Source organism: Chelmon rostratus, chromosome 18, assembly GCF_017976325.1.
Source record: "Chelmon rostratus isolate fCheRos1 chromosome 18, fCheRos1.pri, whole genome shotgun sequence".
Lineage (NCBI taxonomy): Eukaryota > Metazoa > Chordata > Actinopteri > Chaetodontiformes > Chaetodontidae > Chelmon > Chelmon rostratus.
In genome coordinates this window covers 11,201,551-11,217,406 of record NC_055675.1, presented here as the reverse complement: position 1 = coordinate 11,217,406, position 15,856 = coordinate 11,201,551, and the positions used below count along the sequence as shown (strand labels likewise).

The 15,856-nt window shown below is 43.2% G+C and overlaps 1 protein-coding gene across 1 annotated transcript in view; it reads left to right on the top strand.

The window, feature by feature from the left end:
* The window catches only part of nbas (NBAS subunit of NRZ tethering complex), a 146,375-nt gene that overhangs the window by 106,678 nt on the left and 23,841 nt on the right, over positions 1-15,856 (top strand). Inside the window, exons 48-49 of the mRNA XM_041958947.1 lie at positions 274-363; positions 1,564-1,747. Coding sequence (XP_041814881.1) covers positions 274-363; positions 1,564-1,747 — 274 coding nt within the window. The remainder of the gene's footprint in view (positions 1-273; positions 364-1,563; positions 1,748-15,856) is intronic.

Sequence of the window (15,856 nt, the reverse complement as noted above, 5' to 3'; positions counted from 1 at the left end):
TGTCACGTTGGAGATGTTTTTTAAATGTTGTTTTTTTTCTGTTGCGTCACGTCTCTAGGACTTTAAATGATTTCACGATGGTTAATCTTTGCAAAGCTGCGTTCGCTTCACATATTAAATCGCTGCCAGGCATGTTTTTAACTAACACTGTCCCTGAGAAGAAAACCTTTGATTTTTTTTTTCTTTGTCCCTCTTTGTTGTGGTCATTTGAAAATCTTATCTTAATAAGCGTGAAGATGAAAGATGATTGTGGTGATGTGGTTTGTTTTTCAGCGGAGACCCGGATGCACTGACAAATTACCCACAACCACTCCGGGTCCTGGAGGCCGTGGTGACCGCTGTGCACAAAAATGTCCAGATTGGGTAGGTTATCTACAGTCAATCACACACATACACATCACGCACACTATTACGTTGCTATATTTGTGTGACTTTTATTGCCGTCCTTCAACTAAATCATCCTCAGGGAGCAGGCTGAATAATTCAATCCCAAGCACATGTACGTTATGCAGTATTTTGTTTTTAAGTCATGCATAATCACACACGCACAAACACACAACGCTTCAAAGATGCTTCCCTTCCTCCATCACTTTACTCTCTGTTGCTTTTCTCATCTCTATTCAAGGCCTGAAATGAACACCTGCTGAGTGTCAGATGCCAGTAAAATGTCTGTTTGATATGTTGAATCAACAAGAGGCACCTGCCAACCTGTCTGGAAGCTTTTTGAGCTGATAACGTTTTGATAGGGCCTGTTATGGCCTGGTCAGCTCTTTTGTGACCATCAGCCAAACAAAGTAAACCAATGGATCTGTGACAACATGGCTCCTGATCTGCTGCCTGTCAGTGGAGTTATGCACAAAGTGATATCATCTAAGCTTGGACTGGAAGCTCTAGAAATGCCACCAACAATATTTTCATTACTGATTCATCTTGAGATTAACTCGATTGATCATTTTGTTTATGAAATGTCAGAAAATGGTAAAACATGTCCTTCACAGTTTCCTAAAGCTCTCTTTGACTTCTTCAGAATGACCATAAAGTTCCATCAACATCCCTAGTTGCATTCAATTTAATTCAAAAGACACAGAAAAGCTGCAAATTCTCACATTTGAGAAGCTGAACCACTGAATTTTGGGGCTTTTTTTGCTGAAAAAAAGTGATTATTCGATTATCAAAGCTTTTCAAATCTAATTTGAATAGTTTGCCAGCTAATGCAAAGCATTGTTATTGCCCGCAACAATAACAATGCTTTGTTTAAGCTAGTTCTAAATTAGTGTTTTGATTTACAGTGAATGTCTAAATTTGCTTGAATACTTACATACATTTTTAATCTTTATACACACGAAAATAACGGTTTTTGCAGGCTAAGAAGACATCTGTGTTTGTGTGAAAAGCTCAATTTTTATGGTGAACATGAGCCAAAAACCTTAAATAAGGCACCTCTTTACTTTTTACTTTTTTTTTTTAAGAAGAACATCTGCGCCTTACCTCTCTATCTCTGTGTCTGTATCTCTGCCTCACTCCGCCTGTCTGACTGCTGTCCCTCTCACCCTCCTCTCACAGCGACAGCGCCGTGACTTCAGACGACCTCCTGGCATGGCTGCATCCGTTCTGCGGCGACGCGGCGCTGCCCGTGCGGCCTCGGATCGACGTTCTGCAGATCCTGGAGAGCAACTTCAGTCTCCAAGACAGCGACGTTCGTCTTCTGCTGCTCTACAGAACTCAGGCCGTTCTCAAAGACAGAGAGGTAACTCACGTGTACAAGCAGCCGTGACTCATCGGCCGCTCACTCGCAAAGTACAAATGTGAGAGATTTTAAGCATACATACAACTTTAATCAAATCGAAATATGTGAATGTTGACATATACATTCCCATTCCCACATAATGGGCTTTGGGCCATAAAAAAAATGGTGGTGTACAGCTGAAAGGATAAGTAAGATGAAGTTGAAGTCTGCTGCTAAAGCTGCTGCTGCAGAGCTGAGATCATGGCTCGTTCATTTGACCCGTGAATTGCAAACTGAAAAGGACGTTGCTCGCTATCCAACTCTTTGTAAAAGAAATTAACATTCGTTTTCAGAATGTGAACCGCTCATGCCTTTTCACGATTGCTCATAACAAACGTTTCAAAAGGTATTTCAGTCGTCACGGTTGTCAGAGACCTTTGCAAACAGTTGTATTATATTTATAGAACCAGTTAAGAGCAAACAAATTTGTGATCTTGGGAAATCTCCGAATTTGTGGTTGTGCATCTAAATTAGACGGAGTATGTCACAAGAAATCAGAGACCGCCAAAAAATATTCAATTAGTAGCCGTATGTAATTCTGTCTTTACTTTTCTGAAGAAAGTTCGCACACTTCATGAATGACACAGAATCAACGTTATAAAACACACATCCTTCATAAGACTATAGCAAAGCAGCTTGATAATGAATCCTTAGGCCAAGAGGACATTATTGCTTTAAATTGATTGAGTGGAAACAGGTCTTCAGATGCAGCTTGTGGTGCTGATCCAGGATCATTTAATGGAGATGATTTAATTTGTCCAGGAAAATGTAAATAAATGTAAATAAATCCTGTATATTTGCAGCAGTGTTTAATATACAGTATGTACAATATCTGGTTCAACCATGCTGGGTGTTTGCATGCATGGTTCTGCCTGTCCTCCCCCTCCCTGGTTTAACCTGAGTAGCTAGTCATTAAGTTCCCCCACTGACTAATTAATGGCCTGGGCTGGTTGATCAATGTGTAAATGTATGCGTGCAGCCGTGGGCCACTGTCAGCGCAGGTACGCAGGACGTGGGCCCAAACTCTTTAACTAATTGGGTGCGCTCTCGACATTTGGCAGAAACACACGCACACATGGGGGGGCATACACATGCACTTTAAGAGAGTGTTCATCCAAGAGATCAGTTAATTAATCTTGTAAAAGATTAAGAGCGGGACTCATTTCAGATGAAGTGCCATTTTCTCTCTTTCTCTAGTCTCTCCTTGAGGCTACCACAAAGCCTTTGCATGTGTGAGCAGGGTTTTTGGAGGCAAATGTCTCATTTAGCTTTGATTAAGCCAAATCTTTGTTAGTTGGAGAGATTTTTCCTATCAACATCTGCACACAAAAATGCACACGCCTACCCACTCTTAAATTTATTACATTTTTGGCTCATAATTGAAGTGACACTCCACTGTCTCCGCTGGCTGTTGCTGGCTTAAGGCAGCGGCACAGTAATCACGCTGGGTAGGCCGGTGCCTCCTGTAAGCAACGTGGGCACTCATGGCATGCTGGTGCCCCGAGGCCATGCCAGAGACGAGGCAGTGCCCCAGTCTGACCTCATCACGTTGACGTAGAACCAGAAAGACAGAGGAAAGTGGAGGAGGAGGAGGAGGAGGAGAGAGCGGTGGTGCACTCTGAGAAAAAAAGGTGAGGTGCTGACAGGGACGACAAGGGGATGAAGAAGGAGGGAAAAGAGTCGGTATTGTTACCTTTCTGTCCTCCTGGTCCCTTAACTAATCAGCACAGCTCCCTTCTAACTGTGTCCCACAGGCTAACACACACACACACACACACACACACACACAAAAATCCCCACTGTATCCGTGTTTCACTGCATACTCAGCCCTCCTGTGCAGTACACACATACTTCTGCACACACACACCACACGCACACACACACACACACACACAGGCTGCCTGCTGTGATTTCCATGACAACCATGCTGTCAAGCCGCAGTTTGTGAGTGAAACTGGTACCAGTAGCATTTTTAAGTTGGAGTTTCTCTCATCTCTCCTTTTCCACCGCTGTCTGTTTGCTGTTCTGACAAAGGCATCTGATTAGCACTGTCGCCTGCGATCAGAAGCAGCAGCAAAATAGCGATATGTACACACACGCACACACACACACGCACAGCAGTACTGTCAAATGTGCAAAAGTTTCCATGCATTAAGTACATTACATTATGTACATGTACACGTACACACATGCAGAGAAATACTGTATACACACGTCGTCTGAGTGTCTTAATTCGAAAAGATGTAACTGAAAATAAGATTGAAGAAAACATGGCTTTGATCTTAGAAATGAATCTCCTCATCCTTTGCATCGCTTTCTGTATGTCTGCCTGTCTCTGATGTGCAGTGTAGAACTCCACCTCTCTTTGTATTCCTCCCTTTCCTCAATATCAACAAAGCTAAAATTTAAGTGGACGGGAAAAAAATATTTTCACAGACCCCCCCCCAATAGTCATTAATTTTGTATGTTTTTTTGTTTTGTTCTGTGTTTTTTTGTTTTGTGGCAAATTAAAAAGAAAGGAAAGTAATATTTCAAAAGGTTTTTGTATGGAAATTTTCAGAATGAGCAAGCAATGGAAATTGGTTCATTGATCAAAAAAGAGCAGATTAGAACGGATGAAACGACAGGTTTTTAATTGCTCAAGTAATTATTCAGAATCAAAATAGCTGTCCCTTTTCAATGTGCTCCAAATTGGCCTCTTTAATTGCCATTGATGAATTACAGACACGCTAGACTTGCATTATATTAATCTTTTTTTCTCTTTAAAAGTAGAAATATGGATATAACTTAAAAATCAAGGGGGCAGTAAAATAGTAAGGCTGCAGATGCAAATGGTCTGCTGTGACATTCTGCCATTACTACAGTGACCTGACCATGGCCGCTGACCTTCTGGCAGAGGGGACAAGCAGAGAGAAAATTATGACATTCCTTCACAATGCAACAGGATTAGTTTTGTTGCCAAAAGGTGATATGACTTACTGTGGTAAGAGTGGTGCTTACTGTACTTACTGTACTACTGATATGGATTTCTAAAGATTAGCTCAGGCTGAGACTCCTTTGGTTGGAGACCTTCCAGGCAGTTGGCAGCCTGTCAGGCTGAAATGAAAGGCAGTAAATAGGGTCAACGAGAAAAACACTTCAAGCCAAATAAAAAAAAACAACCCTAAAAAACAAGCAGATTTTTATCTGCCATAACAGAACAATATTTGAAAAAAATTTGTGCTTATTACCTATTCTGTCAATTCTTCTCAGACCTCACTTTTGCGTCTCTGCCCAGAAGCACTTAAAGGAAATGTATGACAGTTTGGGAAATACATTTATCTGCTTTCGTGCCCAGTTAGATAAGAAAATGTCTGCACACTAGATCCGAAGCTGCAGCTATCGACCAGTTAGCTTAGCACACGGCAACAGATTAAACAAGAGAGTGATCAAACAACATGTAACGTGTTAATTAGTGAGCTTTAGACGTTGCTGTTAGGCGGAATTTGTTAAGACTGAGCCAGGCTAGTTGCCTCCCCTTGTTTCCAATTGTTGTGCTAAGCTAAGCTAATCGGCTGCCGGCATATTGTCACCACTCAAACTGATATGGCTAACTAGTGAGTAAACAGATGCCCGAACTTTCACTTCTGAGTGGAACTTTGTGTGGTGCTGAACATGTGGAGAACAGCTGCCTCTGCAGATGAAAGTGACGCAATAGAAGCGTTGTGGCTGAGCACAACCAAACCAAAATGATGTGCTAAAAGATGCTTGAAATGTTATTTTGTCATTTCATATTCCACATTATAAATGTGTCCACTGTTAATATAAGAATGTTGACTTTAGCTACTTTAGGCACAGTCTTACGATCCATCCAATTAGCTATGCTAAGCTAAGCACTTGTCCTTTAGAGGGTCACGGTGGGCTGAAGCCACCCTGGACAGTAAATCCTGCAACACAGGCTTAACAATAGCTCACACGTGTATATTTTGGAATTACCAGGCATTACCATCCTAGCTGAATTTGAACTCTGGGTACAGTGTCTGTGATTATCACAGCTGATTTGGCCCAAAGGTTATCTCTTCTGCAGCTTTTTCTCTCTCTCTTCGTTTCCCAGTCTCCTCATAACCTGGTTGTGTTTGTTTCAAGGCTGCATTGTGTATTCCTGAAGATCTGATTCACTTACTGTGTAATCCTCCATCCTTGCCTCATCGCCTTGTGCGCGCACCTCTTTGACAGTACGTCAAGAAATCCTCAGATCCTCACAGTCTGTTAGGATCTGAAAAGTCTTGTAGTCTCTTCACATTGGCAGTCCAATGTGAAGAGCCCCCCCCCCATGTTTCTGTCCATGCATCCTCATCCATATACAATGTGTCCTATAGACCCAAGCAGGTAGACGCATGTGCTTTTTAGCATGCCAGCCTGTGATAGCACTAGACAAATGCTATTGTGATGGATGCTCTTTAGCCCAGTGGTGTCCAGACTGAGTCAGGCCAGGCTGTGTCAGTGGAAAGGCCACTGCATGATTCACAGCCGCTGCCTCGCACATACCCAGCGATGATGGATCAGAGGGAAACAGAGAGAAAGAATCGGTAGGGAGGGGGGGGTAATGATGGATCAGAGACAAATGGAGAGAGAGAAAGATTCAGGGATGATATTAAAACAGAAAAAGAGAACAGCAGGCCACTTACCATTCCAATACATCATGCTTCCTCCCTCTCACAGCATCCCAACACGCTACACAGGCACGCGCACCGACACCCAAAAAGGGAGCTATTAATGAGCCCAATGGAAATGCTGACATTTAGGTAGAGGGGAGGAGGAGGGGGAGGTGATATGGGAGGACAGGGAGGGAGGGCGTGAGAGGTGAAGCCAGGGATAGATTTTGTGACTTCATTTTGAATGATTAGCCATAACAGCAGGGTGTCCAAATGTCAGCACTGTCAAGATTGGAGGGTCTGTTGTGTCTGTGTGTGTGTGTGTACTGTGCGTTTGGCCTTTATGCCACTAATAACAATATACTTAGTGTCATTTGTTTATGGCATTTCAGAAAGTGTGACATCTGACAGCAAGTGTGTGTGTGTGCGTGTGTGTGTGTGCGTGTGTGTGTGTGCGTGTGTGTGTGTGTGTGTGTGTGTGTGAGACGCGTGTCTGTGCTGTAGCCTTATGTTTCCATGCAGAAACGTTTAATTACTGCGCTAAATCCCACGACTGCGCTAGCACTGAGGGTTAGAACACACACATATACGAACACACACATGGTGAAGGAAGGTGAGCCCAGTCACTGCATCAAGGTCTTCACCCCTGCGTGCACTCTCAATGTGGCAGAGCACAGGGGAGGATCCACCTGCATGTGTGCGTGTGTGTGTGCATATGTGTGTGTATGAAAAGTCATCATCTAAGCTCATCAACAGTGCGAGCTGATTCATGCTACAAGCCCCTTTTCTCTCTGTCAATGTCACGGATCATTTGCTGTAACACATTGTTTTGGCGGTGTGCTGTTTGGCCTTGCAGAGCGCCGTCTATCTAATATGAATGAACTGAGCCGAGCGGAGCAGGGCAGGCGGTTGTTGTTGCACTCTGTCAGCCTCCAGTCTGCAGCTACACAGCCTCGGGACTCCACACTTTAACCCAGACACAGCTCTTATTTGACTTTTCGCGAGGCACGTTTTCATTTCGGTTTTCCCCGGAAAGAGTTGTTGAAGATTAGATTCGATCACGGTTTAACTTTCCAATTAACTTTTGGCAAACACATCGCCGTTTTTCTCAGAGGTCTTCCCTTTTGTATTGTCCATTTTTTTTTTAGTCGTGTCTGCTCATGTGCCTACTTTTGGTGTTAGACCTGATTTTAGGAAAAGTTGAATGAGGTAGAGGTCTTTATGCATGTGTGCCCCACATGATCGTATGACTGACACTTCCATGCAGTATTCAATTTTTACTCATCTTGCTCAACCTTGTTTTGCATGGCCAGACACAGCCAGCTCACCAATCTGTCTCTCACTCCACCTTTTTTTTCCTCTCTGTGGAAAGACAGCAAGGTGATTCTCATTTCGTATGCACCAATTGAGCTAAAAATTACACAGCTCCATCATTTCTGGACACGATGTAATAGAGGCGGAGCATATGCACGCGTGCACATATCTCAAACAGATGTGCCACGTGCATCGGCGCCCAGTCCACATGCACACTCACACACATGGTTGTGCTGTAGTATCTTACACAAGGCATTAAAAGCCTTAAGGATTCTGAATATTTGAAGTGTGTGGGGAGGAGAGCGCGCATTCATTAATGAGTCTGTAACATATCCCACTCCACCTGCCGTATATTTAAATATTAAGGCCACAGTTTGAAGTATGCAAAACCATATTGACAAGATAAGCCTCAGCCATGACAGAAATCCAAGCATAACAATGAAAGAAGACAAATGGAACTGCACAGATGGCTGGCACACCTTTGTGTGATATGACTGAAGCACAAACTGAAGCATTAGCGGCAGTGTTGTTGTATGACAGAACAGCGTGTTTTGTCTGCGTCTGACCATCGTCATTCTGCCCCTCCGGTACACAAACACACACTCACATATTACATATTGACAAATGGGCGGACGGGCCGCCTTGATCCAGAGTTAGAAAAGTTGCAAACTGGAAGAGAACTTCCGGATTTGTCCCACCTGGGATTGTGTGGGGGGAAAAAAAGAGGACAGAGCTTTGCAGAGGTGAAGGCTGTGTGGAGAGGAGAAGCCGGACAGTGAAGCTGAGAAAGATTTGTCTGATGAAAGTGAATGAGCCTGGACTGGAGGGAGAGGGTTATAAAAGAGGAGAGAGAGGGAGAGAGAGCAGAGTCTCTTTCCAAGTAGATAAATAATAAATGTGATGGGGTTGAGGAAGCTATCTTATGGCCACACTCTAATACAACAGGTCAGGGGTTATTGTCGTGATAGCCAAGCCCCAGCTATAATTCCACTTGCTTTGGCAGCTTTTATCTATCCCCCTCGGCTCCTTGCGGAAACTTTATTTATGCTCCGCTCCTAACTCGGAGCCGGGAGAGAGGAGCACAACACTTTGTCATCTCGGTGGGATCGCTGATGATTCAGTCAAAAAACACCTCAGAGGAGGCAGAGCAATAAAATAAACAAGGAACGAGGGGATGTGGATAGGGAGACAGACAAGAGGAGAAATAAGGAGGAAAGAGCCTGAGGACAGCTGAAGTGATGGGAGTGGGCAGCCCAGATCCAGGCGAGAAGGAGGGAGAAAGACAGTAAAGTCTGAGATGAAGTGGGGGCACTCATGCACCATTATCTCTTTTGGCACGTTCTTCGCTGCGCTGTAGCACCTGGTAAAGGCTTTACTTCAACTGGCATTATTCAGCCTGAGCATGTGTGTGAGCGTGCATCCAAGCTTAACCGTCCACTTACATCTACATCTAAAAGCGGGCTTTAACTGTATGCAACTCAAGGCATTTAACTGATACTCATCTGTCTAGCCATGTGGGCTTTTTTTTGTGTGTGTGTGTGTGTGTGTTAGCGCGCACACACATCCCATCATGCAGCATCTTCTCTTGTCCTTGGCCTTCCTCTCATTGTGAATATTCATCTGCCCCTATACGCATGCATGATGAAGGAGAGCTCGGCACAAATGGGTTTAATATTAAAATATACTCTAAAGGTAGATTATGCATGCATGTTTGATATTGATGTCTCCGTGTTAAGACGGTTTCAAGCTCCCAGCTCATTCTTTCCTCGCAACCTTGATCTCCCGATCCTTTCTAACCACTCCCCCTCTGTGTCTTGCCTCCCGTCTCTTATCTCACTCCTCTCTCGAGGCGCGTACCATTATGTATTCTCAGGCGTCATGTTATACAATGTAGATCTACCCCAGCCTACTGGGAGCGATCAAGAAAAAGCATAATAAATACAGGGAGAGGTTAGAGAAGCTGTATTTGTTTGTCATTGCACTCATCTTGTCATGTCATACTTTGCATACACAAGGGTGTTTGTGTGTGCGTTTGTTTGTTCTCTACGGGTGTGCGTGTCTCTATCGTCGCGCTCATGTTTCCTCTGCATGTTTTATGTGTTGCACTTTCAAGTCGTAATAAACTCCCCAACCCCCCACAGGCCCCGAGGCTTTGCCCTTTTGGTGTTTACTTCTCTTTGCTCTCATTTTGTCTGAAACCTGTGCCCTCTCATCATCCCCGCTCACTCTCTCGCCGTCGCTCACGCTCTCCCTCGCTCTCCCCGCCTCTCTCTCCCCTTGTGAAGTGTGCGACCTCTGCAACTTTATTCTGCCCGTCGCTGGGGACATTAGCCAGAACGGGTCAATGAATATTGATGAGCTCGTTCGGAGCACACTCAGTAAAGGCCAGACACAGAGATCTCTGGATCCCACGGCTCCACAGGCACTCCCAGTCCAATACACTGACATGCCCACATCCTGTGTCCCCCCCCCCCCTCCCTTCCCCGTCTCTCCCTCTCAGGTCAAGGACTGAGATAATTGCCAAGTCACAGAGAAGATTATCAGGCAGATTTGTTGATGGGGGCAGGAGTTCACTTGTGTTTGACTAACGGCTCATACAAATTCAGGAAGGAGCGATGCATCTTTGATTTAACTCGGACAGGCGAACGCTCTCATGTGTCATGTTACCTTGACAGGACTGTCAGGTGCAGTAGTTTTAGATAGATGTGGTTTCTCAAGATTTAAAAACTTAATTAAACTCTAATCAAGATCGCACCTGTGCATCTTTTTGTTGTTTTTAACTCCACTCCCTTCCAGTCAGGGTCACATTATCTATTATTACTATTATTATAGACCCTTTTTTATGCTTGTAATTTAATTGTTGACAGCTGTGCTGCCCTCCAAAGCCAAAACGCAGTAACTATATGCTGGATTTTCTCAAAACTGACCAAAATCTGGCTCTATGACATCTGTTCACCAAATAGATGAATGATATTGACAAAGACAACTTAAATAATCAAAATAAAGTAGATTTTCTTGAAACAATGTTGCGAACTGAAATAATGCATTTTGTATCTGCAGATTTGTTGGTGATCATGATTTAAGACATGAAAATTGTTTTATCAATAAAGCTTGTTGGCTAGCAGAAAGTCTACAATACAACAGTACAATCCAGGATGAAAAAATAAATTCTCTTGTGGGACAACATGTCTCAATTTTTCAACATCAAGTAATTTGTAGCACTTCATGACAATCTGTATTGTAAAACCTCTAGGAAGCAGTTATCTGAAGAGAGGCAATTAAATTTAACAAGCTGACACCATTAAATGATGAAGTTGACTCTGGAGCCTTTGTCGTGTCATGGTATTTAATAAAAAATGCTATCCTCCATTTATTCCGCTCATTTGATAGAAAGGTGGGGTTGAGTGCTCGCTCTCTTGATTGGCAGCGATGTGATGAGTGAGGGTGGGGCGAGCTGTCGAGATGGACGGCGATGGCGACGCTGGTCATTAACATGTCTGCCACGGTGTTACGAACAGAGGCGATGATGTTTTCGCTGCATGCTTCGACAAGTGAGTCACAGGGTCAGCTCTTGTCAGCTGTGAAGGCATGACATGTTTTAGGTCTGTATGTGTGTGGATGATACAATCAGTGGTGTGTACATGGGGCTTTTCTTGTACGTGTCACGTCATTGTTGGTTTCTGCCTGGAGTAGTGGTAATGCTAGTGTCCTTTTCCATTATTGCCATGCTTCATATCTGCTACTGGGCTGTTTGAGGCAGTCATTACAGGAAGCCTGATTGAACATTGCCGTTGGTTTCTTCAAAATGTGCTTTGAAATTACATTTGCGGCAGTCTGTAAATTGTTTTTCTGAAAAGCTTTTGCCTTATATAGCGTGTGAGAAATTGGCCGTTAGTTAGTTCTACAGTGTGAGGGCAAAGGTCTGTGTTTTTAGCTGTGCCTGTGAGTCCACGGCTTTGGTCCAATATTTCAGCGACCATTGGATGAACTACCATTGCCTTTGGTACATGTCCCCACAGTTCCCTGAGGATGGATCCTAATGACCTTGGTGATCCGCTGACTTTCTCATGTTTGGATTTTAGTTTATGTTTAGTTTATGTTGTGAAATCTATCGGATGGACGGGCAGAAGATTTTGACATTCATGGGTCCTGGAAGAGACTTCGGTGATGTCCTCACTTGCGCCACCACGAGGCTGATATTTTTGGAATGCGGAACGTTTGACAGCTATCAGGCTGACTGGAATAATACCCAGAGAATGAAGCCTGATGACTTTGGCGACCCCTTGATTTTTCTTTTTGCGACACCATCAGGTCAGATTTTTGTATTTGTTTAATACTTTGTGTTTAGGACCAAATACCTGCAAAACAAACCTCTTGTGTTCAGAGCTAATTAGAATGCTAATTAGCATGTTTAACACGCTAAATTCAGATTGTGAACATGGTAGACATTATACCTTTTTAGCCTGTTTCCAGAGGATGTTCTGTGAGGGCAGACAGGGAGGCTGAGCTGTGACTGTGAACTCCGTACTCAAATGAACCTCTGATGAGACTTATTGATGTTAAAAGTTTAAGTGGTCATTACTAAACTTTAAACAAACTTCAGCTTGACCGGCAGCAATGCTTGTTACGTCTCATAAGTCCTGTGCGTTGTTGCTCAGAGGTGCCCTGCTGAGCATGAATGATGGAGCTGTTTTCAGGCCAGACACGTGTTGGGTTTTCTGTTTTAATCCAACATGCTGTTTCGACTAATTGCAGCAAAGCATGCACACAATGTGTACGCCTGACTGATCAATCACTGTGATCTCCTGAGCTGCGTGTGATAGACGGGGTCTCATCTTGACTGTAATCCATTCAGTGACTACTGTAGCTGACTGTATAAGCGTTTGCCTCACACCTTCAATAAATAGCCTTTTCTGATTGAAATAGTCACTGCTTCACTGAGGGTTTCATGTCTGTTTTAAATTCTTTTAATGTCAGCAGAAGCGGTCAATAATTTAGTGGAGTTGGGCCACATCCAAACAACTGGAAACCCTGGGCATCATGCGCTGCACCAGAGCCATTCACTCTCCACAGCGCTTTATATTTCAGCCTTTGTATTCAGAGATCAGTCACAAGCAAGTCTAAATTATGGAGTCTGAGGCGTTAAGACACCGCCCCTCCAAAACCTCATGCACGGCAACAAGTATTCCAACATGGCTGTGTTAAATGATTGATCAAACACATGAGATTTATGTAACACCTCAAACTCATCACATGCATTTGGTAGAAACAACATCAAATGGTGTGTGATTCCAATCCCGGTGGAAACGTTTGAAGTACCTCCTCGAGCTGAAATCTTCGTGTTGTTATTTGAGGTTGAAAGTTGTTTCGAGTCCAAAATTAATCTTGAATATTGCGTCATTTGCATGTGAAGTTGGTCTGATTTGAGGTCAATTGAAGCGATAAGTTTAACCCTAATGGTCCTAAATAAAGTTCTGTCACGTTCTCTCTTAAATAAAGCAAAAACAAAGCACTGTAGTTATACGCAAAATGCTTCTACTTCCTGTTTCACATGTGGAAAAACCTTTAAACAGTACATCTAACCACTTTCATGTGCTGTTGTTCAGATAATGTAATATGTTAGACAGGAACGGAAAGCATCAACACAGACTTTAATTTAAAGTCATTGTGTTATCTTTGCAGCAAATATTCAATTGTTATGCACTGATGCATGCTGTTTTTGTAGATTCAGGAAAAGTGAGAGAAGTAACCCGTCCTGTGGTTATTTATTGTCATCTTGAGTGTCTCTTAACACGTCGGCCATTATCTTTATTTGTTTCGATTCAACCCCTTTGACACTGAAAATTTAATCAGTGCTGTAGGAGGGTTCTCATCACAAGTGGGGTGAAATTTTTCAAGCAGGCCCCAAATTTGCATATTCTGACTGACACTCTGATCCCAGCTTTCTCATTTAGCATCTTAATTGCATGATGCTGTGGGGGCAGACCGAACCGGTGCTTGGACAAAAATAACTCTAAGAGAAGCTGATACACGCGTTCATTTTTCATCTGTAACTCTCATGTTATGCTGTTTTTTGTGAATATATATGATTGAAAATAAAAAATTGGGACTTTTTAAATAGTATACTAAAAAAATGGCACATTTCTCCTGACAGCCAGAAACCACCAGCAGGCTGTTTGCTGCGACAGAACTGGGCGAGTTCACGGAGCCACGGCGTGGAACGCACTGTTCCTCCAACAGAGCCTCCAGAGCCTTTCAGCACCATGGACAGCGCTCTTTTACAAGCGACAGTGCTTCATGTGTGAGATGAGGTGAAAACACTGGAGGCATGTTTACAAAATGTAGCAAGTCAGTCAGCACCTTTCGCCAGGGTGGCCGCTGCACCGGCCTCAAACATTCATATTCTGTTCTGTGATCAACACTGTAGCCACTGTAGGTGGTGACATTAAACTGACATCCCCGGTAAAAAGGCTTTTTTATTAATGGTCTTTCTTTCGCAATCCCTTGTTTACCTTTTATTCCTGACGCCATCGATCAAAGTGACACTACTACAAATTTAGCGCATGAAACATTAGCTGGAATCCCTTGAATGAGCTGTGCATTTTGACACCGGGTTGACACAGTGTTGACAACACACCGCATCTTTTTTGTGTTGGTCTTTAATATTACAAGGTTTTTTTTGGCAGTGTTTATCCGCAGTTAATGGTCGTTAAGGCTTTTGAGCTCTCGCTTCATTTACTCACATTTGAAGTTTGCACTGAAGGAACTCTTCCATTTCTTGCATCCACGGGATCTAGCTGACATTTGATACCAGAGCAATAGCATGTGGCGTGTGAAGCTGACTCAGCCGACCCTGCTGCGGCTGTTATTCAGAAAGTAGGCTGTCTGTTCCTATAGGACGGTTATGATTAGCAAGGAGCTGCTCTGTTTCTGTAGTGCGATGATGTGTGTTTATTGCATTATCAAGCAACTAAAACTAAACATTTTTTTAACAATGAAGACTAAACTGAAACAAGCAAACCCCCGGAAACAAAACTACATTACAACAAAAATATAAATATCATATTAGCTGTTGGATGTTCACTAAAATCAGCTAAAATCAGTGGAAGCACACCCCTATGGTTACCTTGACAAGTGTATAGGGCATTCTTCTTTCACCCTGTGTCTGTGTGTGTGTGTGTGTGTGTCTAAAATTATCTACAACATTACCTTCTAGTGTCACCTGTGTGTTGAAAGCAGTTCACATTTAACAGACGACAGTAGAGCTCTTTGATGTTAGAATATTTATTTAGTCGGAGTTTGTTCCTTCAGGAAAGACGGCGACATATGGAGGAAATTATTTCACAGGAGTTCATTGAAGCTCTGTTTCAGTGGCATTCAGCTGATTGTTTTTGATTGTGTGTGTGCACACCTGCGCGCCTGTTTGCAAGATCCTTATTATGTTTTGGTGTGTGTTTGTGTGTGTGTGTGTTCTCCTTTAAATGAAGTGAAAGAAGTCTCATGCCAGTAACTCTCAGGAGGAATAGACACACACACACACACACACACACACACACACAAACACACACTACTGCAGTCCTTTCCCCTTCATCTCCATTTTTATCCTTTTTTGCACTCTGTGTGTGTGTGTGTGTGTGTGTGTGTGTGTGTGTGTATGTGTGTCTTCAGCCACGTGCCTTCTGACAGCTTTCCGCTCTGCATATCGATTTGCCCAAAAGCGTCTCTCTCCGTCTCTCTCACACACACCCTCAAATGCACTTCCTCTCTTTCTTCCCCCTGTTTTATTATCATATGCTGATCGCAGGGTGAGACTGCATTGCAGTTTTTAATCAGTGGAGGAGATGCCCTGTCTAACTGCACAAGCTGTTTCGGACAAACTACAACATTCCCTGTAATTGCTGTTTGTCCTGTAGAAATGTGCACGTGGCTGCGTTCTTGTACGGCTTTATAAAACTCTAAGAGTGATGACATTTTAGTGGTGTAGCAAAATAAGTGTGTGTGTGTGTTGCATTTTTACAAAGAGATAAGGCCAATGTCAGTGCGGTGAAGCACCCCATATTCACCACATATTGCTTTCTAATGCAATAAAGGCTCATGAAATCTCATAACCAGTTTATGAACA